Raw genomic sequence first — 26,813 nt, forward strand, 5'->3', positions numbered from 1 at the left:
TTAGTGTTGGGCTCAATGGGTTAGTTTTAAATAAGTAGCTATTTATCATTAAACAATTCATTACTTGTTACTTTCCATCGCCAAACTAATAATTGTTTTACTTTATCTTTAAGCAATTTATTACTTACTTAAAATTAATATAGTTTGCTCATTTGCTTCTATCTAATCATTACAAGCTTCAAGTTAGGAAAGGCAACTATGATATTCATATATACGATATTTTACAAGGTTAGAATCTACATTTACTCCTTTTTGTCAACACCGAGAGTAAAGGAAAGTAAAGAAAAGAAAAAGAGTGATGCCTATCTTTTTGAAAGATGGGAAAATGACATCTTCCCCCATAATTGTAAAACAACGAAAAGACTTGTGCTAGTTCTTTGGCATGCTTGCTTGTATATCATGTTTATATGTTTTTAATTTTTTTTTTTGATTAATTCTTTGCTTTTACAGAAGTGTAAGTTGATTGTCAAACAAAACATATTTATAAGAAAAAATAAAAGGTAAAAACCACCAAATCTCATCTCGGATCAACTCCAAAAACTTGTAAGTATTGTTCATCTGATGCATAGTTTAAAAAAAGAGACGTTTCATTTTACTTAACATATGATTAGATATACTTTGTGATTTTTTTCAAGCATATTAATTGAGGTATTAACACGATACATTCTTATGCTAATAGAGTACAGGACATTAGTGCACTGTATGGAGCTACCAAATGGGAGGACCTCATGCAGGCGGGCACCTGGCTGCGATCGAAAAGAAAGGCATATGCCTATTGCTGCTCTCTCGCTTCACGATAAACAAAAATAAGCGCTAGTAAGTATTCACTGCGGTTCCATGTGCGCGCAGGCTTTTTGGAGCACACTGCCCAACGAGCTGCTGGGAAAACGTTTGAAATTCGAGTGAGAGAAAAAGCGGGGAAGTAGCGTAGCTCGGCTAGACTACGTACGCTTCGAAGGCTTGTGAGACGCTCTCTCTGTGGGAAGGCTGGATTCGGCACACCGACGACAGGATGGATCGCAAATGAATTACAACAAAGATACTGTCAACAAACAAATTTTGTTCTAAGTCCTTCAGCATGTATCTTTTTGCCTTACTCCAAGGTTCTTAAGCAAGCTCAAGCTTTCAAGCCACTAACAAAGGTAAAAGCATTGGGGCAAAGTCTGTAGGGCAGCTGGTTTAACATACAAAACAGCATTCATTGCAAAACTGTGATATCAAAGTCCAATTAGAGCCATCGACCAAACATCAATTTGGTCATTGATTGCTTCAATTTTCCCTCTAGTGCATAAACCAGAGTACGACATATGCTGTCACTCTTTGATTGACCGAAGGAAGCTTCACTGACTGGGGGCAGCTCACCTTGCTGGACAGAAACTTCACTGACTTGGGAGCTTACCTTACCTTTTGTACTTGAATGCTGAAGCCCCGTTGAAGGAAGCGTTGCCTCCTTACTTTCAATGGACTGAAAGGAGCCCATACAATTTGCGATACAGTATCTCAAGAACCGTTTTCTTGAGCTGAAGAGATTCCATTCGGGGTGTAGATTATCGTGCTTAACTTTACGACATGAGAATTCTGTATGGTTTTTCATGGCAGCGATTGTAAAATGTGGAGCAGGAGTATTCCTGCCCCACGTAAGCGCACCGTAACTTCAAGCACTTCACCTTATCCTGCCACATGAGCTTTTTTCTGAAGCATTGCACCTGCAGTCAACAACCGGAACTTCCCCAATTACAATGGGGACACGCAGTGTTTCTACTTGCTCCATGGCGAAGGTATGGTTTATAATGTTTTCTCTTCACTTTAGGTTAGCCATAGTTGAAAGCAATACAATTTTTTGTTGCTAATTAAAGGACTCGATTGTAAGCATGATATGTTAATATTACTCTCATGATATGTTAACTATTCTCATGCCACAGCTCAATTTTGGAGATTACCACAGCAACAATAGTGATTCCATTGTGGGCACAATAATGCATGCAAACGAGCTTAGCAATGTATTACAAGAGTATGATTGTGAATCATACGATGATGCATTCTTTAGAGAGGTCGAAGAAAAAGAAGAAGTGTACAAGTCTCCCTTGAAATTAACCACATCAATGGAATCTAGCGCTCATACTTTGATACGCAAAACTAGCATTTTATGTGCATTTGAGGCTGAAGCTAGAAGAGGCCGTAGCTTCAGAAAGTTGGATTACATGGATGATAGGAGGAGTAAGTTAACAACTTGGTATGATAAGATGGTTCTTTGTGGTGGCGAACAACCATCATTGGAGTACCTTGAGGCACTTGGAACTTTGTCAAAAGAAAAGGTTTTGCTTCTCTTGACGTACTTTCCAAAGTAAGAAATTGCCTTTCTTTTGAATTCGGGTCAGTTAAAATCTTTTTTGAATTGATAAATTGCAATCTTTTTTTTCTTTTCTTTTTTGCTCGTTGATACGATTGAGGTGGGTGTTGGCCTTGAAGAGGGGGGTGGGACAAGGCTCTTCCTTTTGACGAACTTAGAGGATATGCATCTAAAGATATGAGCTTGCCGGAGATGGACAGCCGAGTGCGATACTATGCAGAATTTTACAGCTCATCCAATCAAAAAGCATTAACAGTGAGTTGCATGTCAATATCAATGTTTCTATCTACATAGTTACTTCTTTAATACTTATATTATCAGCGTGTTTGTAGATGCTGTGCTCGTACATGTATGGTGTAAAATGTTAGTTCATGGGTTGTGAAGAATTCTTGTATGAAGGTCACTCCGGCTCCAAATTGTGCTCTTAAATTGACTTGATTGTCTAAGTAATCATTGTATGTAGTAGTTTTTGCTGCTGTTGTAGCTTGCCATTGAGTTGATGCCCTGAAGAGGGTGCCCCCTCAAGATTCAGCTGTAAGTGGTGTGTGGTGGCCAACATTTCCCTAGGAATTGCCCTAATGTTAAATGTGACATATGTGGGAAGTCTAGCTATTTAGCTAGTACATGTTGGAGTAAGATTAGTTCTCTCCAGCAAGGGAGCAGGCAACTAGGTCCAGTCAATCATCGAGCGTAAGGGAATAATCTCCAATAGGATGATGGACCAAAGAAAATATTGCAAAGAGGGAAAGCTACTGTAGAAGAGCTACCTAGTGGTAGTGGTGTTAGCCTTATTGAAGCTATGAGTGTCAACAACATTGAAGCTTCTAATTTGTGAGCCATTACAAGAGAGAAAAGGGCTAAAGAAGGCAATAGGGAAAATGTAAAACTTGCTGAGGTAGAATTAGTCTTTGTTGTCATTGATATGTTTATTTATGCATTTTTGATGGCTTATTATCCATAGGACTGGAGTTGTATGATCATTGGGAAGGTGCTGATTGGACTTTATGGAGTTACTTAAGTTACATACTGTTTGTGAGATGTGTTAGCAGAAGTCAATGCACCTATCATATGGGAAACGAGCCAACAAGGGCCCACATTATACTGTTGTTATGCGACATGTTGAGGGCTCAGTTGCACATGTTTCAACAAACTTGATGCCAAGTATAAAGCAACAGGTATGACTAGTGGATCAGATGACAGCAGATGCTATGTGGGAGGGATTGTGGATGACATTATCAGAAGAAGGAGATGGAACTACAGTCTACTACTGTCACTGGGATGCAATTATTGTCAGCTAGGCTGGTGTCCACTTTTAAAAGCAGCTTTATTGTTTTATAGAGCTTGTAACAACATCTACTCTAGAGTGTATATCTTATGACTTACCCGGTGATTCAGGTTCTGTGGCAGTAACTTGGGTGCTGGATGACTGCACACTTTTGTGCAAGTAGTGCCCATGCTCACAACAAATGGATTTTATTTTGTAGCGATACATTTGCATGCCCTAGGTTCAGTTGTTTCTGATCCTTGGGGTCTAGCTATTTCCAGGTTGAGATTTCTTAGTTTATCCCTGTGTTCTATCTCTCTATCTCTTGTGCTTATAGTTCCTTCCAACTACCAATGGCACCATCATGCTAAGTCTTTACATGCCATGTGTAGAAATTGAGACGAGTTAAAGTTGGAATAGGCATCAAAGAGACTCTGTCTTTACAGTGGAGGAAGTTCTGTTAGCCTCATCCATAGATAAAGGCAACTGTGACTCTTATTTGAAGGATGAGAGCACTTAACATGGGAAATGAGGACTTGCTATCCATGCAAGAAAAGCATAGAGACTCTGACAGTGCACCCACTTGATGAGCTGCAAATTGCTTGTACCAACTGGAAATCGTGTCTGTAGACAGTTATTACAACTAAGATTGGAGAGTCTTAAAACTTATTTGAGAGATGGACAGACCAGAAATCTGTGTTCTCCTGCATATTGGAGACACCTTTGTCCACTGAAAGAAACATCTTATCTAACCACTTTGTAAATGTGCCATGTGCAAGGCCTCAATTCTAAATGTATATATGACATGCCCAGATTATCACTATGATTTGTGATAATGCAGTTGGGAGCTCTGGCATTGGCAGCAACTGTGTGGTCAACATGCATGTTCTACCGAGAATGAATCTTACCAAAGAATGGTTAAGTCAGTAGATGTACCTGCAAAAAAGGAAGATGTTAAAGCATCAGTACTTTAAGTTTGAAGAAAATGGTTGTTCTGTGGAGGATCAAGTGTTTTGGTTGTTTTAGTGTGCATATTTCTTTGCAGGTGGATTGGTCCAGGCAGGAGAAAAGCAGTCACATTGTCTTTCACTGCGAAGTAACGTCTGAAGGACTACAGGTCTTCAAGGTTTGAGTCTAGTCTCATTTGCTTTTGTGATGATTGTAAATAGTTTTCTCTTAGTATGTATGAAATGTTGCTGCATAATTAGTCTGATATGACAATTGGCAGGGTCCATATTTGGAGCAGTCTAGTAGCCCTTTACAACGAGTTTTTGGGGATGCTGGTGTCCTGCGTGTCCATTTTGCTGATCATAAAAACATTCAAGAGGTTGAAGGCCGTTATAGGAGAGTAGCAAGGGAAGGAATTTGGGTTGGGCTTCGACATTACATGTTTTTTGGTATGCTTTTTAACATCTTACTTATGTTCTTCTAGCATAGATGTTGGGAATTGTCTGAGTAAAGCATTCATAAAATTTTCACATCATCAAGGGGATTATGTTTATCTAGCATAGGTTTGAGAATTTTCCAAGTAAAGTATTGAGATGTTGCAATGGGAAGGGGTTTTAGAATGATAGGAGATGTTATTGAGATGATTTACTCATTTGCATGGTTGTCATGTTCGATGGTGTCTAATTAGTACCATTCGATACTAGTACGATTGTCACGGGGATGTGAAATTTTGAGATGCTTTAATCTTGTCGATAACATTTGATAAGTTATTAATCAAATGCGCAAGGCTGTTTAAGCATATGTGATGTAGATGGCAGTTATTTCATGGTAATAGGCCAAGGACATCGAGGATGCAGTGGGTGTCAAAGGCAAAAGTTGTGATAAATTATGCCGATTGGGTTTTGTTGGTCAATTGATATCAGATTGGACTCTAGGATAGTAGTTTAGCCAATAAGTGTCGGTGGTGGTACTAGGGACTAGCATTAATTAATTAATTAATGCTAGTTTAAGGGTCAACAGAGATTGGGGATCACTCCAAGTTGCAAATAGCCTAACCAATTTAATTATGGATGGAGACATTTAATTTTAGGTAGGGTGAGAAGGGCTAAAATTAAAATTTAAGAATATTTTACTCTAAAAATTAATTAAATGGCTAGATAATATTAAAAAATGAATTTAGAAGATTGCCACTTGGTAAAAATGTCCATGCAAACTAAGAAAACGTTTTTTGAGGTTGGGTTTGAGTCATTCAATTAGTTTACAGCGAGAGAGAGAGAGAGAGAGAGAGAGAGAGAGAGAGAGAGAGAGAGAGAGAGAGAGAGAGAGAGAATTTAGTTATAAACACATGTACAATTGATCTGTTCCAACTAACAAACAAAAGAAAGTAAACTTGTAACCACAAAAATGGTTATCAACACATTTTTATAAGGCATGGTTTGATTTCAAAGTTAAATGTATTGTGTATGTTCGAATATCAAATATCAAATATAAATATACCAACCATCATTGGATTATCAAAATTGCTCAATGTAAACCTCGAGAATGAGACATCACATTGTGCGGTGCAATCTCCACAGATACATAGAGAAGGTTGGCCAGAAGATTGAGCATGGCAGTTGCATAGAATTCCTGAGGACTTTCGACATCCAAAGGAACAATGACACAGTCACCATTAGGCAAGGCAAAAACTCTAAAAGGGTGGAAGTTGCCCTTAATCCAAAATTTGTGGAGAAGACATTGGGATTAGCAGAGAAGTTGGAGGAGAGGCTAAAGAGGGATGTGTACGGGATACTGGAGATGGACAAAAAGAATGTTTGCACTAATGATGGAATCAGCCTAGCTGATATTTTGGATTCCACCATTCGTCTGCAAGCTAAAATGGTCCACACCCTTTTCTCAAGCTAGAGACATAATACTCTCATGAATGGACTAAGCATACCATTGTTGAAGAGTCTTGCAACCAATGCCTTGGATGAGGTAAATTGGAACGCTTACGGTCGGAAGACAATACATGCATCGGCAAAAGTACTAGCCATAGCATCAAGGGTGGCAGAAGGGGGGTCTCCAGCTTCCATAACGGAGATAAGGAAAAAGCTAGTAACTAAGATCTTTAACATAGGTTTTGAAGGTGTGTCAAAGCATCAACAGCTTCCATGCCATTGGCCATACCGGCATTGACCAACTACGATGAGTATGTGCAGGAGCTCTTAGGCCAACTTGCAAAGATGAAGGAAGACAGGAAGGCCGCTATGGTAGAGTTAGAGATTGAGAAGGATGTATTCGTTGCCTACCAACTAGAGAAGACAAAGCAGATAACCATCTATCAAAGGCAGGTTAACGGCGTAAAGAAGAAACTAGAGGCAAGGAAGAAAATGGACGCAAAGAAGGAAGAAGAAAGTGCAAAAGAGCTACAAGTGGAGAGGGTAGAGGGAGAAATGGGGTTGGAAATGGGCTTTTTACGCCTCACATAGGGGCAAAAAGATATGGAAGAGCAATTTGAACAACTAAAGAACTTGGAGAGGAGCTAAAAAGGGTAAAGATACAAGCGCATGTAGAGTTCTATAAGGGGAGAAGGCAAAAGGAACGACTACTGAAGGAATTGCAAGAGGTTAGGGCCTAGAAGGACAAGGAATCAACTAAAAAGCTGCTAGAGGTAGAGAATCGACCCTCAAAGAGCAGGAACGATTGAAAGAAGAGTTGAATCGTCACAAACAGCCCCAAGGAAAAGATACTGTTAATCTGGAAAAAATAAGAGGAGGTGGTGACAACGTTATCACAAGAGTTGAGGCAGATGGAGGAGAAGGCTAAGGCGTATGGGAAGAGAGAAACCTTGGAAGAGTTAGGGACCTGGTTGAACGCCTTGCCCTAGCAGAAAGCGAGAGAATTATGGCGGAGGCAAGGGCCTAAGTAGTGATGGCAGGGCTAGAAGTTGAGCAACAGGCCTTTCTAAACACAGTGCTTCACATAACTCAGGCTGGAGGTGACGACTCCGTGGAAGGGATAAAAAGGAAGCTAGAGATCTCAAGCAGGGCCATAAAATATGGGCTATATGAGCATACCCTTAGAACCAGTACTAGCCCAAGCTTAACACAACAGAGACAACTTTTGGTGCAAGTGGGGCTCTTGACGGAGGAGTTAGAGTAGCTTAGAATCAGAGAGTAGGAGCACTAAGAGGAGCGAACCACAACGGCCCAAGGAGAACCACCAAGGGACGAAGAGCTCAGTTTTGAGTAGTGGGAGAATAGGTATAGTCCATTTGAATTTGAAATTTTCTACCCTTTTACCTTGAATCGATTATTACCCCTTGAAGTGGTAGAAGGAGCTCTTCAGGTCGCAAAGAGGCTAGGGAAGAGGTGGCTAGAAGAGAGGGTTAGAAATCCCACATTATGGAGAATAGAGCCTGCGAAATACTAGGAGGATAAGGTCATGGAAGAGCCAAGAAAGGTCAAAGGCTATGAAGCCCAACCCTAATGGCGTCGAAAGATCTGGGACACCCATTTTGAGATATGGATGGCTTTTTGCAACATGCTAGTATCTGAAAGGGATGATCCCATCTACATGGCTTACTCGAGGTGCCATGGTGTGGATTTTGATCAAGAGAAGCATGGCAAGCATGACTTCCCTTTGATTTACAACGTCAATGCCGCGACTTCTGAAGAATGTTTGATCTTTGGGGCACAAGACCTCCAACCCTCTATCACTCACTTCTTGGACAGGTTCACGACATGCCCCGACCTCGCTTTCCTTACCACTTGTAATTACCTTTGCTTCTTGCGACTCCCAAAATAAAAATTGGTAGCCTCAAAAGAGCACATGCCACCCCTCTATTTTGTTATCAATGTAGAAATAGACAATTGTGCGATCCACTTGATGTTAAGGGCCGCTCTCTTGCCAGCTTTTTGTATGAGCCTTTTGGAAGATATGAGTGATAGCAGATTCTCCAAATGTAATCATCATTTCCACTCTACTACCTCTTTGAATGTAAGAATTAACGAAAAGGGCTACATGCAAATCCATGCATTCCTCAGCAAATCTCTTAGGGCTCCTTGAAATGTAACTATTGAAGAGCATCAGGACGAGGTCTAGTGTACTTCCTCTCAATATATCTTTAAAAAAAAAGAGAAGAAAAAAAGAAAGAAAGAAAGAAAAAAAATGAAAAGACCCACGCGAAGCAAAAGGAAACGAACAAGGAGCTTTCTCTTGTAACATCAGAGTACCACAAACATTGGACCTAGGGGTTCTCAAGTTAAATGCGTCTGGTGGCCTCGGTTCGTCGACACTGTGCCTAATCTCCTAGCCTTCTTTGTCCCCCCACTTCACACTTACGGCATATCAAGGGCATGACACACCTAGGGAGTTTGCTCTTGCCTACGGTTAGACCTATCTCTCTAAGATACACCCACAACACCTCCCCTTGTACACAAAGTGGGTCCTTAAGTGTGGGACAACACGACAAGCTTCCCTGAGGTTTCGACTCAACTCCCAGTTTCATTGGCACGGACACCATGCACTGCACAGTGAGGTAGACACACCCCTAGGTAGTGCACTTCATTTTCTTTTTCAAGTACACTCAACAACTAGAATCAACCACTGACATCAAAGGCTCCCATTACCCACCCAATCTATCCTCGGCCTTTGCAACCTCTAATTTATTTTGTTACGCTTCTTCTCTACAACCAATCTCCCCAAAGCCCCATCATCCACCCACATGGCAACCTTCAACCACCTCAGTTTTCACCCACAAGTGCCATGAGATTGGTACTCGGCTATGAGAGGTTAATGGTAACCCCAGTGCAAAAAAAACAAAAAGAAAATTAAAAAGACGTAGGGCAAAGGAAAAAAAGGTGGCTTGATTGAAGAAACAGGATGAAAAAAGGCCAAAAGCACAAGGGAAACCTTAAAGAAAGTTCAGGGCAAGTACAAAAGAAGAAAGGCGCATTTTGAATATAAAAGTATACTCTAAATCTTTGTAAAAGAGTGCCAGGCTCCCTCCTATGCAATTTGTAAATGTAGATGGGCATGGGTGAAGAAACAATGTAAATAGGAAGGGAATAGGGAAAGAGGATCTAGGCTAAAATGATCAGTTATCTAGAAAAAGAATGGGTGCCCAAAGGGGATTAGGGCATGTATAAAAGGCAAAAAGTGAATGAAGAAGCTCATTCTTGTGTGTGGCCAAAACTAGCTCTCATCTTCTTCTCCTTCTTGTTCTTGCTTGTTTGTGCTTGTGCTTGAGAGAGAGAGTGTGAGGGGGTGAGGGAGTGCTATGGGCAAGGACGCCGAGAATGCAGTGGGTGTCAAAGGCAAAAGTTGTGATAAGTTATGCCGATTGGGTTTTGTTGGTCAATTGGTATCAGATTGGACCCTAGGGTAGTGGTTTAGCCAATAGGTGTTGGTGTGGTGATACTAGGGATTAGCATTAATCAATTAATTAATGCTAGTTTAAGGGTCAATAGAGGTTGGGGATTGCTCTAAGTTGCAAATGGCCTAGCCAATTTAATTATGGATAGGCACATTTCATTTTGGGTAGGGTGGGAATGGCTAAAATTAAATTTTAGGATTATTTTACTCTAAAATTTAATCAAATGGCTAGATAATATTGAAAAATGGATTTAGAAGGTTGCCACTTGGCAAAAATGCCCATGCAAACCAAGAAAACGTTTTTTGAGGTTGGGTCTGAGCCATTCAATCACACACAGAGAGAGAGAGAGAGAGAGAGAGAGAGAGAGAGAGAGAGAGGAGGAGGGAGGGAGCTACTAGTCCATTTTTTGAATAGAGAACAGCAATTTGCTGCAGAAGACAGTCATCTGGGAGACTCAATACGGAGGGGACAGCAAGGATAGACCTTCCAAGGGCTGGCAACAGTTTTGTTGATTAGGTGACAGCATTTTGGAGGTGTTTGGCAATAGGTGATTGCATTAAATGCAGATTGGAGTAAGTAACATGAAAAATTTAGAGTTTTCTCATGAAGAAAATCAGATTTTTCACTCATTTTGGCTTTCTCTCACCTTCTCCAACCCATTCTCAAGAGATCTCAGCATTGTTTAGCCATTTTGAGTAGATCTCAGCCAAATTTGGTGGACAACAGAGAGATCTTTGCTATAAACCCTAAATTTATGTAGAAATTAGGGTTTAGTAGCCACCTTGGGACCCGTGCCAATAGGAGAAGGCATCGTACACTGAAATCGATATTTAAAATTTGTGAAATTGACAGGGATTTCATGTGCCAATCCTTCCATTGTGAATAAGGCAACATTTGGTTAGTTGGTGGTTCCGTTTGTGCAAGTCTTGGGTGAAAAATCAAGGGGCAATTGGCTTGAATTGCTTATTGATTGTATGTATAACAAGGGATTTTTGGAATAGCAAAGGAGATTGTGAATCTCAGCTTGTACTCATTCCATTAGCAGTTAAGTTAAAGAAATACCGAAAGGGGTCCAATGTATGAGATTATTAAGGTAATTTGTGCATTTCAAGTTATATTCATTTGTTGATTGTTGTAGCTAAGTGCTTAATCAAGGAATTCCTGCCCTTTCCAAGAAGGAAGGTTGGTTTCAATGGTACTAATCAAACTAATAAAGCTTGGATGTTTGATGCTACGTCTAATGCCAAAGAATTGTATATATGATTTTAAGACCTATACTTAATTGTTGGTTAAAACCAATACACTACAAGTTTAGAGACTATATTGTAGGAGTTTATATTTGTAGAGCTTGAGCTAGAGAGGATGGAGAGCTTGAGAGCTCAAGGGTAAGAGGGTGGAGAGGACAAAGCTTGAGCGTAGAGAGGATAGAAAGTTTGAGGTTAGAGAGTAGAGCGTTTGAAATTCAAGCATGAAATTCGAAATTGAACACACACACACACACACACACACACACACACACACACACACATTGGGATCTCTATATGTACCTCTTTTTCTTTGAAAAATAGTTGATGCACATTGTCTTTTGATATCCATTGCCAGATTTCCAATGCTTGCTTAAGCACTCTTGTCCGGTACAGGTGGAAGTGGAGAGCTGCTTGACAGTTTATTGGCCCTTTTAAAAGATGCAATGGCTGCAATTGGTTGTGTTCGTACCCGCAAGTTTGAAGACAACCACCCACAACTGACTATGCACATTGTGGGATACCAGTAGAAAGGGACCTGGTTGGTTGCATCTCAATTGCAGCGGCATGAGGCCTCTTTGCTTTCGACACAAGTGGGGTACTTTTGCTGGTTACTGTTTCTTGTGCGGTAAATTGTGACGCTTCATGGCTGAATGTCCTAGTTGCAAGAGCACCGTGGTGGATCAGCCAATGGACATGGACCTAAATAAGCTGCATAACGAGTTTCTATCGATTGTTCCACAACAACCTACTCAGCCAAGTTCATCTAAAGGCAAGCAACTAGCTTCTCTTTTAGTTTTAGAGATATAGGGTGACGTAATAAAGGAAAAGCGAAGGAATCTTTTGTGCTTGCACCCCTTGCTCAATCTTCTTCTTCATAGGACCCTATTTGCACTTATTTGCATCGTCGAGATAGATTAGTGGACACGCCTATTACTTGATCTCATGTTCTTGCAAAGGATCCATTGCCCACTTGTGACCCTCTAGCCCAATTGGCCTTTGATGCTAATGGTAGAGTCATTACACTTTGGGATTGTAAGTATCCAAGTCCTTTCTCCCACCTTGTAGATGTACCTTCTTCCTTGCAGGCTGAACATCAGAGACCCAAATCCTTTGTGGTATCAGGAGACTTCTTTGAAGATGGTGTACTGGAGACATTGGCAATGAAGGTCTAGGCTCATGCGGCAAAATCTCACGAATCCTCTTGATTCTTTGTATTTGTCTAGTCTTGGGGTACCTCTTATACTGTCATCTTTTGTAGTTATTGAATCCTTGTATCTGGTTCATACATGATGGCCTAGTGTCGCCTTGCACTTTGTAATGCTATCATATTGTATCCCTTTTTTTTCAATAATTAATATATAAAACCCATTACGGAGAGAGAGAGAGAGAGAGAGAGAGAGAGAGAGAGAGAGAGAGAGAGAGAGGAGGAAGAGATGGCGGATCTGGCTTTCCCTTGACCTGGTGACGTGATTCCTGCCCTGTGCGCTGCGGGAGATCTCTCTTAGACCAGCGTGGGGTTCGTCTTGCCCCTAACGCCGACATCAAGCCTTGCCCTCGACATCTCGCTCTGTTGACCTACCTGTCGACTGTTTGTGCCTTCGTCCCCATTGACTACTGGACCTGCGCCATTGCCTGTTCGCTGCATCCCCGTCGCCTATCGGATTTGCGCCCGACTGCTTTTGTCAGGCAATCGCTTCTTTGCTGCTCACGTGCTGCACACCTGGTCACTTCGACATGCTCCGCCAGCTATCCAATTAACACGTATACTTCAGCCGTTGCTCCGCCAGCCATCACCACTGCATCTGCTGCCTGTGGGTGCCTGCAAAGTGCATGTTGTGCACAAAGAGAGAGAGAGAGAGAGAGAGAGAGAGAGAGAGAGAGAGAGAGAGAGAGAGAGAGAGAGAGAGAGAGAGAGAGAGAGAGAGAGAGAGAGAGAGAGAGAGAGAGAGAGAGAGAGAGAGAGAGAGAGAGAGAGAGAGAGAGAGAGAGAGAGAGAGAGAGAGAGGACCCGTCCGCGCCCGTTCGGACCAGTCCGCCCTGGTTCGCACCGTTCTTGTCCGCCCTGGTCCGAGCCAGTTCGCGCCCGTTCGCCCACGTTCACCTTGGTTTGCGCCCTGTCCGTGAACCCTGCCCGACGTCGATCTGCCCATCTGCGAGACCCCGCACGCACGACTGTGCCGTTTTCCTTGTCCGCCGGTTCCTGCGTTTGCATGACGACCTACCCCGCGATTCCCTGTGTCGGTGCGCCCGCCTGGCCCCTCGTCTGACCCGCCTTGCTGAACTTGTGAGGTCGGCTGACCTGCCCTGCGGACGCGAGACATCGGCTGACCTGTGACCTGGCTGACCTGCCTCGCGGACCTGCGACGTTGCCCTTGGTTGCGTGCCTTGACAGAGAGAGAGGACAGCAGTATGGCTGGCCTGGATATGGATTTTATAGACCGGACGGTGACAGCCCTTGGCCTTGATTCTGATACAAAGGAGCCGGAGGATATGGTGCCGTGCACGGAGGAGATGCCTTCTGGTTCTGATCTGCCGCCTGCGGGCAAACGCTCCAAGCATACTTCTGACGAGACAATGGGCCCTCAGGAATGTTCCTATGCGCAGGTGGCCTCTGATCCTGTGGATTCGCAGGAGATTGACTGGGAATATTTGCTGGACTTTGCCAATACTCTGCTTGGCGATTATGTCTAGCATAATCATGAAACTTTTTCTGACTCAGGAATTGATGAAGTGTTGGAAGCCACGGTGGACCCGAAATCAGTCTTGCGGTCTTTTTCGGTGTTTTATGACCGTGCCGTTATACTTTTCTTCACTGGCAGGATCCCAGTGCTTTCCCATATTCGCCAGTGGTTGCACCATTTATTGCAAGGGGAGTGTGTTGAGGAGATCTTTCTTGGACCCTGCGGCTTTTATGAGGTGTTGCTGAAATCAGAGACACATCGGACTGAGCTCCTGCCCAAGTTGCCATTATTCTTTGATTGCCGCTTGGTCCATGCTGTGCCATGGCGCCCTATGGCAGACTTCCAGCCCCTGCTTCAACGAGAATGTCCGGTGTGGGTGGAAGTGGGAAATTGTCCGGCGGTCTATTGGCCATTGTTAAAGGATGCGATGGCAGTCGTGGGAACGGTGCTGGTTCCCCCAAGCCTAAGGGCTATGAATCGAAATCGTTTATGCATGTTATGGGACACGGCCAGGAAAAGGCCTGCGTGGCTTCGCCTCAATTGCTCTGGCATGCATCCTTTGCACTTTCGCTTGAAATGGGGCAACTTTGCAGGACACTGCTTTTCATGTGGTAAATTGGGGCATTTTATGGCCGAATGCCCAGAGAGACAACCGTCTTCCGATGATGCGCATGTTGTGCTGCCTAAGGATGACATGTTGCTTGATGTCCCGGCACAGGAGGCCCCGTAGCCACCTAATGTTGTTGATAAAGGTAAACAACAGGTCCTGGGTTTGGATTCCCGTAGCAATGATTGGATCGAGGCACGTCCAAAAAAATGTTAAAAGTTGGATGCAAGCCTGCTGGATTTTGGGCCTAATGCTTCACAAGATTCTGTGCGCACATATATGCGCAGGAAAGAAATGTTCTCTTCACAGCGTGCTGCGCGTACTATGGCTCCTTCAGCTCCACGTAATCAGTCTACAAGGAAAGTCTATACAGACGGTCCAAAGGGCCCACTTGCTAAGCTGGCGTTTGATACTAGAGGTAATGTGATTACACCCTGGGATCGTCGTTATCCCTGTTCCACTCCAAAGGCAGTGGATATTCCATCTGCCTCTAAAGCGGGCTGCCAGAATTCGTTTGCAGTGTTAGCTGATTTTCTGGATGAGGGTGTCCTGGACGCTCTCGCGGAAAAGGTGAAATCGAGGCAACAGGTGCCTCGTTCTTGATTCTCTTTTTTTGAAGATATATGAAGATAGCCACGTGGAACGTGCGAGGCATTTGCTCTCGTCATAAGCAACATGCCATGTGGACTGCCTTGCATTAGAACCAGTGGGATGTCTTGTGTACAGTTGAGCACAAGAGTCATGGTGAAGCGGGAAAAGTTGTGGATTGCCATGGATTCCGCCTGTTTTATGTAGGGACACATGCTATGCACTATTTGGGCGTGCTTATGATTGTCCATGAGAAATACCAGCGTGTTTTTATTAAAAATGATATACAGGGCCGCTTTCTGGTAATCGAAGTCTTATTTGAAAGAGAGATTTTATGGTTGCTGGGCCTCTATGCTCCAAATGACCCCGCACCCCGACGGGATCTTTGGACGACTTTGCAGAGCTCCATGTCACTTGGTAGAAGGGGTTTTTTGATGGGAGATTTCAATATGTGTGTTGATTCTTCTTAGTCCACTTTAGGGTATTCGGTAATGGATGCTCCGGAAAGCCAGGTGTGGAATGCCTTTGCTCTTCATGTACTTAAGCAAGATCTTTGGTCTTGGCTCCACCCTTCTTCTACAGGGTTTACTTTTCATTCCGCACAATATGCAACTACTTGGTCGCGGTTGGACCGAATGTATATCATGCAGGGGGATGATTTTCTTCCCGAGATGCTGGAAATGAAAGTCTTGCAGCAATATGCATTGTCGGACCATTTTCCCCTCCAGCTTGAGATGCTTGCACAACCTATTGCACCTTTTATGCAGTTGCTGGATAGACTCCCTTTACGTTTCATCTCGTCTTATTTGAAGCATCCAATCTTTCAGGGCTATATGCAGCAATTGATTGAGAGGTTCTTATTGGACTTCGCTTCTAAGGGCTTGGCTTTCTTTGCACGGATGCTCTCTAATGTGTAGCGGGTTGCTCGGCAGTATGGGATCCATCATGCCTCTATTTGTTGGTGGCGTCGACATGCAGCGGAGGACTTACTGGCTTTGGTCCGTTCCCTGTTGGTGGACACCCCAGATGATGAATTTCTGCTGTCACTGGCGATGCATTTGGCTCATCTTATTCAAGTATTTCAGCTGAAATCTTATCAGCAGGCCAAGTTGCACAACTTGACCGACACATTGCAAGATAGTGCTTGTTAGACTCATAAGTTCTTTCGCGCCTTGCATGCTTCTCCTGCTCGTGAAAATATGACTAGACTCCAGGATTCAGAAGGTTGCATGGTGACTGATCCGCAGACCATTGTCAATATGTGCAGAAATTATTGTATGAATCTTCTTGGTTCTTCTCTGTCGCCTTCTAGCCAGGTTACGCATGCACGCTCAGTCTTCTATGATCTGGTCCGCCAGCAGGTTCCACTTGATATGCAAGCTACTTTGGAGGCAGATATTTGCGAGGAGGAGGTTATGGATGTTTTGTTACACCTACCTAAGGATAAAAGTCCTGGTTGGGATTGTCTCACCAATGAATTCTTTGAGAACTCGGCCACCCAGTTGGTGAAGCCATTGGCTGCTATGTTTCAGCAGGTTTGGGAAACAGGGGTCATGCCTTCCTCATGGAAAGAAGGCCTTATCAAACTGCTTCCAAAGGTCCCTTCGCCATCAATGCTGCAACATTGGAGACCAATTTTTTTGATGGGTTCGATGTATAAAATCTTCTCCAAAGTGCTAGCGAATCGGCTTCACAAGCACCTTCCAGCTATTGTGCATCCTCTCCAATATGGTTTCATTAACAGCCGCAACATTCTGCATAATATCTTAAATGTGCAAATGGCTATTGACTATGCGAGGCACTCCAGTCAGGAAGTGGTATTGATTCAATTGGATTTGGAAAAGGTTTTTGACTATTTAGACTGGTCTTTCATTGCAGAACTCATGTCTGCCATGGGTTTTGGTACTCGGATGTCCCGATTGATCTACACCATTAGTGTTGCGGCTTCTTCATGAGTTATGCTCAATGGTGGGGTTACAGAGCCATTTGTCCTTGCACGCTCGGTCAGACAGGGTTGCCCTTTGAGTCCTCTCTTCTTTGCCTTGGTGACTCACCCGGTTCTTTCAATGTTATCTTCAATGGCAGCTTTTGCTTAGCTGGCCGGATTGTCTCTTCTTTTGGGACAGCACTTCATTAGCTAATCTCTAGCTGATGATAGCTTTATGATTTTGCGGGCAGATAGGGACAACATTCGAAAGGCATTAGATGTTTGGACGCTCTTTGGTCATGCTTCTGGTCTTCGCATCAATGCCTTTAAATCAGCCATACTCAGTTGCACGGAGCCTTATTTACAGTCATTAGGCTGGCAGGGCCAGGTTGTTTCCCGTGGCTCCATTGTCAGGCATCTTGGATACCCATTGGGGGTGGATGTTCGACCAAAGGAACTACTGGAGTGGATTTTACAAAAACTGGCAGCGAAGTTTATGTATTGGAAGTCGCAAGCGTGGCCATTCCATGTCCGCCTCAAAGTGGCTCAGACAATTATGCTACCAATGCTAACATATTTCTTGCCATTGCTGTCGTGGACTCCTACTTTGAAGGCTCTCACTCGCCCCATTCGTTTCATGTTATGGAAGAAGGATTCATTGCAAGCAGGTATTTCGTGGATTTCATGGTCACATACATGTACCCCTAAACGCATGGGTGGTGGAGCTATTTTGGATGCTGAGTCTCATATGCTGGCTCTTCGTTGGTCTCTTTTTCACGCCATGTGTGTGGATCGTCACCCATGGACCATTATAGCCCGTTATTTTCTTGAGGACAGTGGGTTACACCATGGTAATACACGACTTCGAGGCTCCTGGTGGCATGTCCTTAATGCAGACTCTTGGTTTTCCAGTCCCTCTTCCTCTCTGTTACTGCATTTGGTCGGCTCCTGGAATGTGGTGCTCCAAAAGGCGCGTTGGCATCCAGTGGGGGACCGCTTGCATACTAACTCCTTTCAATTGGAATTGTTGGTAGTCTCGAGATTACTTTCATGGGAAGACGAACATCAGCTCAGACCAAGATTTAACCGCATGGCCTGTTTGGGTGTGACTTCGGTTGCGGATGCTACCCTTGCCACTCGCAATGTCCTCGCATCGTTTCGTACTGCCAGGAGACTTTTCAAGATCCCGCGCGGATACCGTGATTTATGGGAACGGCTTTTGTCGGTGCTTCGGGGTAGGTAACCCTTTCCTGCCCTGGCTGTGGATCGTCCTTGGCAAGACTGGGACCTTGCAAGCCAGTTGAGTCTGGGAAAGGCCTCTGCTAATCAGGTGTATCATCTTCTCATTAAAGATCATCAATGGCTGGGTGTGAAAGCTAATACTGTATGGGGATTGCGGAAATCGCAGTCATGGTGGAAGGCAACTGTGATGGAGGGCTGGTTGAATAAGACACCTTTCAAATGCAAGGTCTTTCTTTGGCGGGTAATGATTGGTGGTCTTTCTCTTGCCTCGGCCCTTTCCAAGCGTATATCTGGTCACTCTTGTCACAAGTTTGGCGCGCAGTGGTGGGGTCCTCACTAACTCCTTTCGATTGGGTTTTTGTGCGCCCAAACTACCCCACACCGCCACTGTTGGATATGAAGATCTTATTCCACTTTTTCAGATACTGGGGATGCTGGCACATTTGGACCACGCGGAATGCCTTTCTCTTTGATTCGGCCTCTAATGTACCGAGACACATTGCCCGGCTTAAAGGTCTCTTGCATTGGCAGATAGATCTCATTCGGCACTCGGACTTGCTCCCTCGGGAGGACTTGCTTCCCTGGCATATGGCAATTGCCTTTGGGTCTTTGCCATGATTTGTGTAACCTTTTTCGTGGATTAGTATTGGGATTTTACACACGTTGGCCTAGGGCCCTCGTGTATTTTGTAATCATGTAATCATGTAAACTTGTACCTTTTTTTCGTAATTAATACAATTACCTTTTACGGAGAGAGAGAGAGAGAGAGAGAGAGAGAGAGAGAGAGAGAGAGTTTTACCAAAAAAAAGAGAGAGAGAGAGAGGGGTGTGAGGTGGGGGGTAGGGAGAGAGAACACATGATATATTGGGGGTGTGTGCATGTGTGTTGTGGGAGAGGAAGTTTGAACAGCGCCTACAACAAACCCAAATGGTCACAAATGGGCAGCTTGAAACGGTCAAACAGTTGGGATTGGATGCCATCATATGTCATCCAGGACAGATTGAAGTAGTCCATCCGTCCATGAGACGTGGACAACTATGAGTCACTTGATATAGAGTGTAGGATCAGAAGTCTTTTCTATTATACTTACTCATGATTGGTTTCTATAGGACAAGGGTGGTAACAGGCTTCAAAGGTTCGTAACCATGCTGCTTTTTAAGCAGAACAAGCTGCATGCATGGTCCTCTTGCTGCCTTTCAGCATCTTAGCCTCCAATTGCACTCATCCTCCAAATTCCACTCCTTTGAAGGCTGTTTTCAGTTTTCACATCACCTCGCTGTGGCCTCATTGCTACTCCAACACGCTTGCCTCGTCGTCGTCGTCGTTGTCCTCCTCCTCTTGGATGGCCGATCTTCCTGTTCTGGTCGTTGCTATTATACTTCCTCCTCTATGTCACCACCTCTTTTGCCTTGTCTCAAGAAAGAAAAGTTTGAAGCCACTCCACTTTTCCTCTCCTTGCTCCTCCATCTCTGTCTCAGCCCCCCTTCTCTCCCTTGCCCTTTCTTCCCACTTTCAAAGTAAAACCAACACCCCTTTCATTGTACAGTTCCATTTCTGAGCTTTCTTGCACGTGCAAGTTTCCTTAATTGCTCACAATAGCAAGTACGAGTGCCATGGCATGTGCTGATAGACTAACTTGTATGTTGAGGGAGAAAATTGTGCATTCCTTCATGTTCATTTTTGGGGAAGGCATAGGATGATGGTGCTGTCCCATTCACACACCAAACCCAAGGAGAATGAGAAAAGCTAGCAAGGGAATCAAGCTTGATCTATCAAAAACAACCCCAACCTCACTGAACTCCATGTGTTATCAAGCACTCATGTACTCATTCTTTCAAATAGTTTGTGTTTCTTTGTGAGCCGCTCCATTGTCATGCCAGCTGTTCTTTGTTGTAATGAGCCACTAGGCTACTCTCCTTGTTGCACATTTTTGTGTCAATGTTAATACCTGATGTGTACATTTATCACATACTTGCAACATTCCCTTGCCCCTACATTTTGGACTCAGGTTAATGGTCGAAGTAGTTGTGCAAAGATTACTGGCTCTGAAACTTTCTTGTTTGAAGGAATCGTTCTGGATTTTCTTTATGAAAAGCTCACATCATTACTACGTATTGAATTTCTGTTCACAGCATTTAAGGACCCAAAATCCAAGAAGAAGCAAGGACTGGAAGACACATCTAGCTTACCGAAATGCTTCTTTGTATGTACTGATTCTTTGGCAAAGGCTGATTATGAAGATCCCAATTTTAGGCAGTTCAAAGATGTCTCTGAGGCCCAACGATACATGATGCACATAGAGAATGTACATACGTTCTCTAAGAAGTTTTCCAGGTCTGAAGCTCTTTCTGTCTTCCTGCTTATATATATTCTGCATAAAAAGGTGGGAGTTCTTAAGGTACACAGTCTTAAATGTGGGTAGCTTTTGCAAATTTATGGAGAGGATATCAAAATTAATCTCTACACTTGAAGCAAGTGTGTTGGCTGCATTACCTTGTTGAATAGCATCATACAGCAAGCATCCATGTGCTTTTGTGTTTACTCACCTTCTTCCAGATATATGCTAGTGGGGGGCCTTGGGAAACATAGCTATGCAAAGCAATATATATTGCTGTTCCCACAGAATGTAGAAAGAGCTTACCATGCCGCGTAATGAGACTGCTTCTCGACTAATTGGAGACCTCAAGAAATAGCACATTACTTCAGGGAAGAAGGGTAGGAAATAAATGATTCAGAAATATGATCCACAGTATTCATTGAAATTATTCAAACTCAATTTTCAACCAGCCTTTGAAATTGAAGCCATATTTGAGATGAGAAAGGTTCATGATGCCTATGACTCTTGAGTTTCCCCTAGCAACTTTGGGCCTATTAGCTATTGTATTATAGGTTGCATATTCTGAATATCTGAAAGCTCTATGAGCAAGAGCTGATCTTACTCCCTCACAGTGGACGTAAAGCATGTGTAGACAGGTCCTATAATGTAGAACGAATCATGGCTGGGATTACCAAAAGATAGGAGGTGCAGCCTCACAATGGAAGTAAAACATGTGCAGACAGGTGGCATAATGCGAGAATGGATCATGTTGATATGGGCAGGTAGTATTCGTGCTATTGAGTTCTCCAGCTGCCAAGACCTAACGAGAAGACTTGAAACATGACAATTTTTTCACTTTTATTTTTCTAGTGGTAAAGTTTGTGTGTTTTTAGCTCCATTGGGAACCAATATATCACAATATTATGATGAAAAGAGAAAGAAAGAAACTCATAAATGAAAATTGGTGTTGACTATGATGGAGGGATCTCAACACTTTTCTGACTGTATTTATTAAAGTGAGTTGCCTTGGGAATGTTCAATGGTGATGGGAGACGATAGCTTGGATCCTTAGATTGTCATGTGGACAGTCCCTGGTTGAAAGGGGATTGGGGCACCAGCTCCATGCATCTTTCATGCATCTTTGTGGCTTTGTGCATTTCAGCATTGTGATACTTCAGCCTCTGTTCCCCGCTGTAGAGACTGTCATGGGGCTGGCTGCATGTGCTCTCTGTATTCTTTGGACTTCAACACTGCTGCGCTTGACACTCCAGGTTGATGCCCTGCTGTCATCAAGCTCTCTGAGTCATCATCTCCATCCTCATCCTCTCCAGAATTGCTGCGCATAGTCCTTTTTATATAGTTTGCTGCTAGAGTGGTCTACATCAGATTTGTGCACCTAGATTGGTGGTTTGCTGCCCTCAGGATCTGTTCATATAGGACAACAGTCTCCGACACTCTCCCACAGCCTGCTCTCACTAGAGGCAGTGGCTGTTAGACTGCCTCGGCTGATTTTGCTCCTTGAGTACACATTGTATCTATATCTCATTCATTAATCATTTATTCGATATTCACATTTGTTCATCTTTTGCTTTTCTGCGTTTAGTTTGATTTCATTATGATAGTCATGTTTGCATACTCTCTGTGTTTGTTTTTTCAAGCACTAGTGTTTCCTCACATTGGCGAGTCTTTTAAATTTTAACAGAGTTTGGTGCAAACTTTAAATTATAATTGGCCTTACCCAAAATTCAGTCTGAAATTTCACTTATGTTTGGTTGAAAGTTTCATATTCAAACCTTGGAATTGTTAAATTCCAAGGTCTTGACTCTTTTCCATGTCCTAGAATGTTACTAATGCGATGTCCATCATACCCATCATATCCAGAGTTACTTTGAAGTAGATTCACATGATGGTGACACTTGGACTAATGCAATGTCTTTCATGTCCAGAGATAGAGTGAATTCACATGTTGGTGACATACCAGTAACCCCAACAGGATCATGAAATCTGTTTTGTGGAACTAAAGGGCAATAATAAATAAACTAGCTAAGCACAATATGCTTAACTGTAGATTAATAAACAGCTTACTTGTAATGTTGGCAGTATCCCACTGTTGAAAGGATCACAACAGTTGGCCTCAAACTTTGGCACTGGTTGTGATATTTCTTTCAATTGTGGAAGAGTCCTTTGTGAAGAAATGCTCAGGCAAATAGAGGGAAGCACAACATTTACAACAACACAGTGAATGTGAGTGCGCAATGAGATTGAGTGTGAATGAAACAATGAGGGCCTTGAATCTGTGTGTCTTAACGACTAGGACAGAGGTGATCTGCTTGTGATGGATCCTAAAATGCAGCAGCAGCAGTCCACCAATCATGATGATATTGTAGGGAGAAACATAGAGTCCTTTGGGCACAGGACCTCAGTGATAGCTCCAGGCAACAAAGGGCAAAGCTTGCTGGCTGAGATGAAGCCCCCATCAGCAACAAGGGGTGGACATTGTTGATGTCAGCTGGCACCCTGCCACAGTAGCAAAACACAGCTTGCTGTATGCAAAATGCAGACAATTTATCACTTTGATCATGGTGACCAGCTGGGCAGCAGCGAATAGAGGGGTGATGTCCTCCAACAGGAAGGAGGCAGCATTAAGCACTGGGTAACAAGCTAAGTAGCAAGGGTGACACCTCCTCTAGCTAGGTGGCAGCTCCTTAAGGGTGTGGGCAATAGCAGAAAGGTAGGATCGATAAAGGTTGAATGATCAAGGATGAGTTGGGATGTGCACAACGTACTCTTTTATAGAGGATTTTTGGGCGTTTGCCCTACTATTTAAAAATGAAGCCTTTTATTTTGCTAATAGCATTCAATCGATTTTTGGAGGTATTTTAAGGAGTCTTATTTGTGCATTAATGCATGTAAATTTGAAATTAATGCCTTAATTTTAGTGGCTCGGCTGTCACAAGGATGTGTATCTTTAATAGTTAGCTTTGGCATTATTAAGTTTTGCACATGTGAGGTACACATGTGAAGGGCAAGTTAGTTAAGTCATGTTGATGGCCTAACTACTCCAAGTGAGCAGTGGGTGATATTGGCAAAAGTTGTATAAAGTTATGTTGGACAGGCACTTGTGGGTGCTTGGTGTTATTTTGGGTCTAGGCCATTAATTGGGCCATTAAATGTCCATGGTGACGTTAAGGGGCTTTGAAGTCAAATTTGTATTTGCCATCATTTAAGCTTGATGATTTGTATTATCTAGCATTATCGGTTCCCAACGACCATAGTTGAAGAGGAGAGGAAGCGACCTCTTCTCTTCAATCACTATATGTAATTGAAGTCGGGCCACACACTTGGATTGAGAACCTATCTATCTGGGGGGAGGTTCTTCTTTGTAGGTTGCTTTCTTAATGCGAGCATAGTTAAGGGAAACTTTGGAATGGGAACAAGAATGGGAATGGGGACAAGAATGGGATTGAGAATTTTCAAAGGGGATGAAACGGGAATGGGAATGCCACATCATGACGACAAGATGAGGATTATGTGATATCCTAGTCAATAAGATTTAAAGACTGGTAGCATATGTTAGTTCATGTGGCATTTTTTATTCTAGTTTGACCAACCTTTATTTGAGACATATTTTATGCCTATGTATTGGGGCTCCTCCTTCTTAGTCATTGTCATTCACCTCCTTGAGGTTTTAGTGGAGAGAGGGAGTTGGTGCTGGTGCCTTGATAGTTAGTGACTTGCGTTGGATGTGTACTGTCTTATATGTTGGTATATGAATTCCATTCTCCAAGCATCTCTTTGCTTTTGAGTTCTTTGTGTAGTGTTTCTCTTTTCTTTGTCTCGTGTGTTCTACAATTTATTAGGGTAGTTTTCCACCCTTCCATCACTACATCCACTTCTCACAAAGATTTGCTTTAGAAACTTAAATTTATCAATATGCAAGAACTTACAGTTAGAAGTTGGAAGATGTTAATGAAGCTATAAGTTGGAAGAAGTTATATTTATACACTCATTCATGAAAAAAAGAGATTAGCTTCTCTATTGGTCATAATTGCTGGTCGTAAGTGTTTGTCTTGATTGACTCATTGTAGTCAAAACCAAATCATGGCCACAATCCTCATTTTTGATGACTTTTAAAGTTCGCATGTGGAAGAATTTGAATCTTTCTTTTATGAAAGGTCATGATTAAAAGGGCGGATTCCTTTTTGCTTTTAACAGGCTGTATTGAAATGGTTGATCCGATTTCACTTGATCAACACTCAAAATGGCACATTTGTGGCCTAAAATAGATTATATAATATATTTTCTTAAAAGATTCCAAACTTTCGAATTTTGATCATAAATATTGTATCATTCCATGCAAACTTTTTATTTCTTGAAACATTTTCTAAAACGTTTTAGGTTTGGCTTGAAACACCACATGGTGTACTTCATTCGAGAGAAGCTTTTGGATGGGACCATTGATGTGGAGTACTGCAAGACGGAGGATAATCTTGTAGAGTTGTTCATGAAGGCGCTTCCCCAAGCTCTTCTTCGGCAACATTCCAGATCCCTTAGTCTTTTGGCTTGTCCAGGATTTGAGTGGGGGTGTTAGAGAGTCATTTCTTGGATAGTAGTGTGCATAACAGTACGGCCAGAGTGCCATGTCAGTAGAGTAGGTGCCACGTCAGCCGAGCACGAGCCGCGTCACTAGCTGCAGATTCCACGTGGCAGCAGATTGTTAGTCGGACAGTTTGTGTGTAGTCGGACAAATTTTTACCATTATTTTATGCAACCGGCTGCATTTATTGCAGCCGACCTGGTGCTGGGCATTATTTCCTTCCTGGCTATTTATAGTCAGATTGTGGCACATTCTTAGACATTCTGATCGTGAGATCTGACAGAGACAGACTGTAGAGACGGACATCACTTGGGCTGACGGAGATCGAGGTCCTCAAGGCAGAGACACACATATATTTTCTTTGCACCTGTGTATATTTTTGCACTTCTATACAACATACTTTTCTGCAGATTTTTTGCGTTACATTGTCTCCTTTTCTCTCTCGCTCTCTCCTCTCTGTGTTGACTCTCTCTCAATCTTTGTCCTACGCTTTTGCATCGCTGCACTGTGACATGATGCTCATATGATCCTTTATCACAGACATGATGCCTATCTGCGGCACAGGCCAAGGATACTTGGTATTTTGATAGTGGGGCTTCAAAGCGCATCATCTCTTTTTGTGGGCTGTTTGTCCTATGAGATGCACCCAAGGGGGGATCGGTCATTTGTGCCAACAATGCTTCCTATACAATCAAAGCTTTGGGTGAGATTCCTATTGTTGTATCATGCTCAAAGATGTCTTGTATGTGCTTGGCATTAAGAAAACTTGCTTTTAGTTTCAACCATTGCATGTGCCTGTTTCATTGTTAGATTCCCTATGGACAGATGCATTGTCCATGATTGAAGTGATGGGGATGACCTTGTTGTCACAAGCATATTGTACAATGGAACCTACAAATGTAATTTGTGTAAGAGGAGACCATTGGTGGATGCAATGCCAATTGATGCTAGAATCATGGATGATATTGAGTTGTGGTATACTTGGTATGTAATTATGGTAGCTTGCTTCATCTAAGAAGCAAATACATGGTGGATGCAATGCCAATTGATGCTAGAATCATGGATGATATTGAGTTGTGGTATACTTGGTATGTAACTATGGTAGCTTGCTTCATCTAAGAAGCAAATACATGGTGATTGGTCTCCCTTCATCGAAGGTAGTTATCAAGAACATATGTGAGAGTTGTATGCAAAATGCATCATGCTTTCTTTCCAAAAGGTGGATCTATATGGATGGATAGAAATTGCAGCTTATGCATAGTGATGTTTGTGGTCCCATGCACATCCAATCCCACACATGGACTTGTATCTACATGCCACATTGCAACAAGCAATGGATTTAAGCCAAAATCTTTGAAGATTCAAAATTCACACGTTGAGGGTTTTTCAAGGAAGATGGAATTAAGCGATTAGAAGACTTAATAGAAAGCAAACACAAAATGGGGTAGATTTATGTATTAAGGTGATGTGAAGATATGCTAAGGTTTGCATTGAGGAAACACATAATGTATGAACATGAGTAGAATACAATAACTCCGAGAGTAATGCAATTAATGCAAAATGCAAAAACACAAACACAAACAAAGAAGAAAAAGGACTCTGAAGGGAATGAATCAATGTCGTAAATGGTAGAAAGAGTGCACAAGATGCTCAAAGGCAGAGCAATGAGAGTAGTTGGAGTGTGGC

General features: G+C 42.8%; 1 protein-coding gene across 9 annotated transcripts in view; it reads left to right on the forward strand.

Moving 5' to 3' along the window:
- The first annotated feature begins 698 nt into the window (after nt 1–698).
- Nucleotides 699–26,813, forward strand: part of LOC148038088 (putative RNA-dependent RNA polymerase 5) — a 177,557-nt gene continuing 151,442 nt past the window's right edge. For 4 of the 9 annotated variants that reach the window (XM_087668735.1, XM_087668760.1, XM_087668779.1 and 1 more), the window contains exons 1-6: nt 702–1,778; nt 1,923–2,344; nt 2,470–2,605; nt 4,660–4,740; nt 4,843–5,011; nt 20,346–20,547. In XM_087668735.1, coding sequence (XP_087524861.1) covers nt 1,740–1,778; nt 1,923–2,344; nt 2,470–2,605; nt 4,660–4,740; nt 4,843–5,011; nt 20,346–20,547 — 1,049 coding nt within the window. In that variant the 5' untranslated portion in view covers nt 702–1,739. Of the gene's footprint in view, nt 1,779–1,922; nt 2,345–2,469; nt 2,606–4,659; nt 4,741–4,842; nt 5,012–20,345; nt 20,548–26,813 lie in introns of all 9 variants that reach the window. The other 5 variants (XM_087668744.1, XM_087668751.1, XM_087668803.1 and 2 more) reach the window with 5 other exon arrangements.

This window comes from Lygodium microphyllum, chromosome 3 (genome assembly GCF_053477565.2).
Source record: "Lygodium microphyllum isolate KBCC chromosome 3, Lygodium_microphyllum_v1.1.10, whole genome shotgun sequence".
In the NCBI taxonomy this organism is placed as follows: domain Eukaryota; kingdom Viridiplantae; phylum Streptophyta; class Polypodiopsida; order Schizaeales; family Lygodiaceae; genus Lygodium; species Lygodium microphyllum.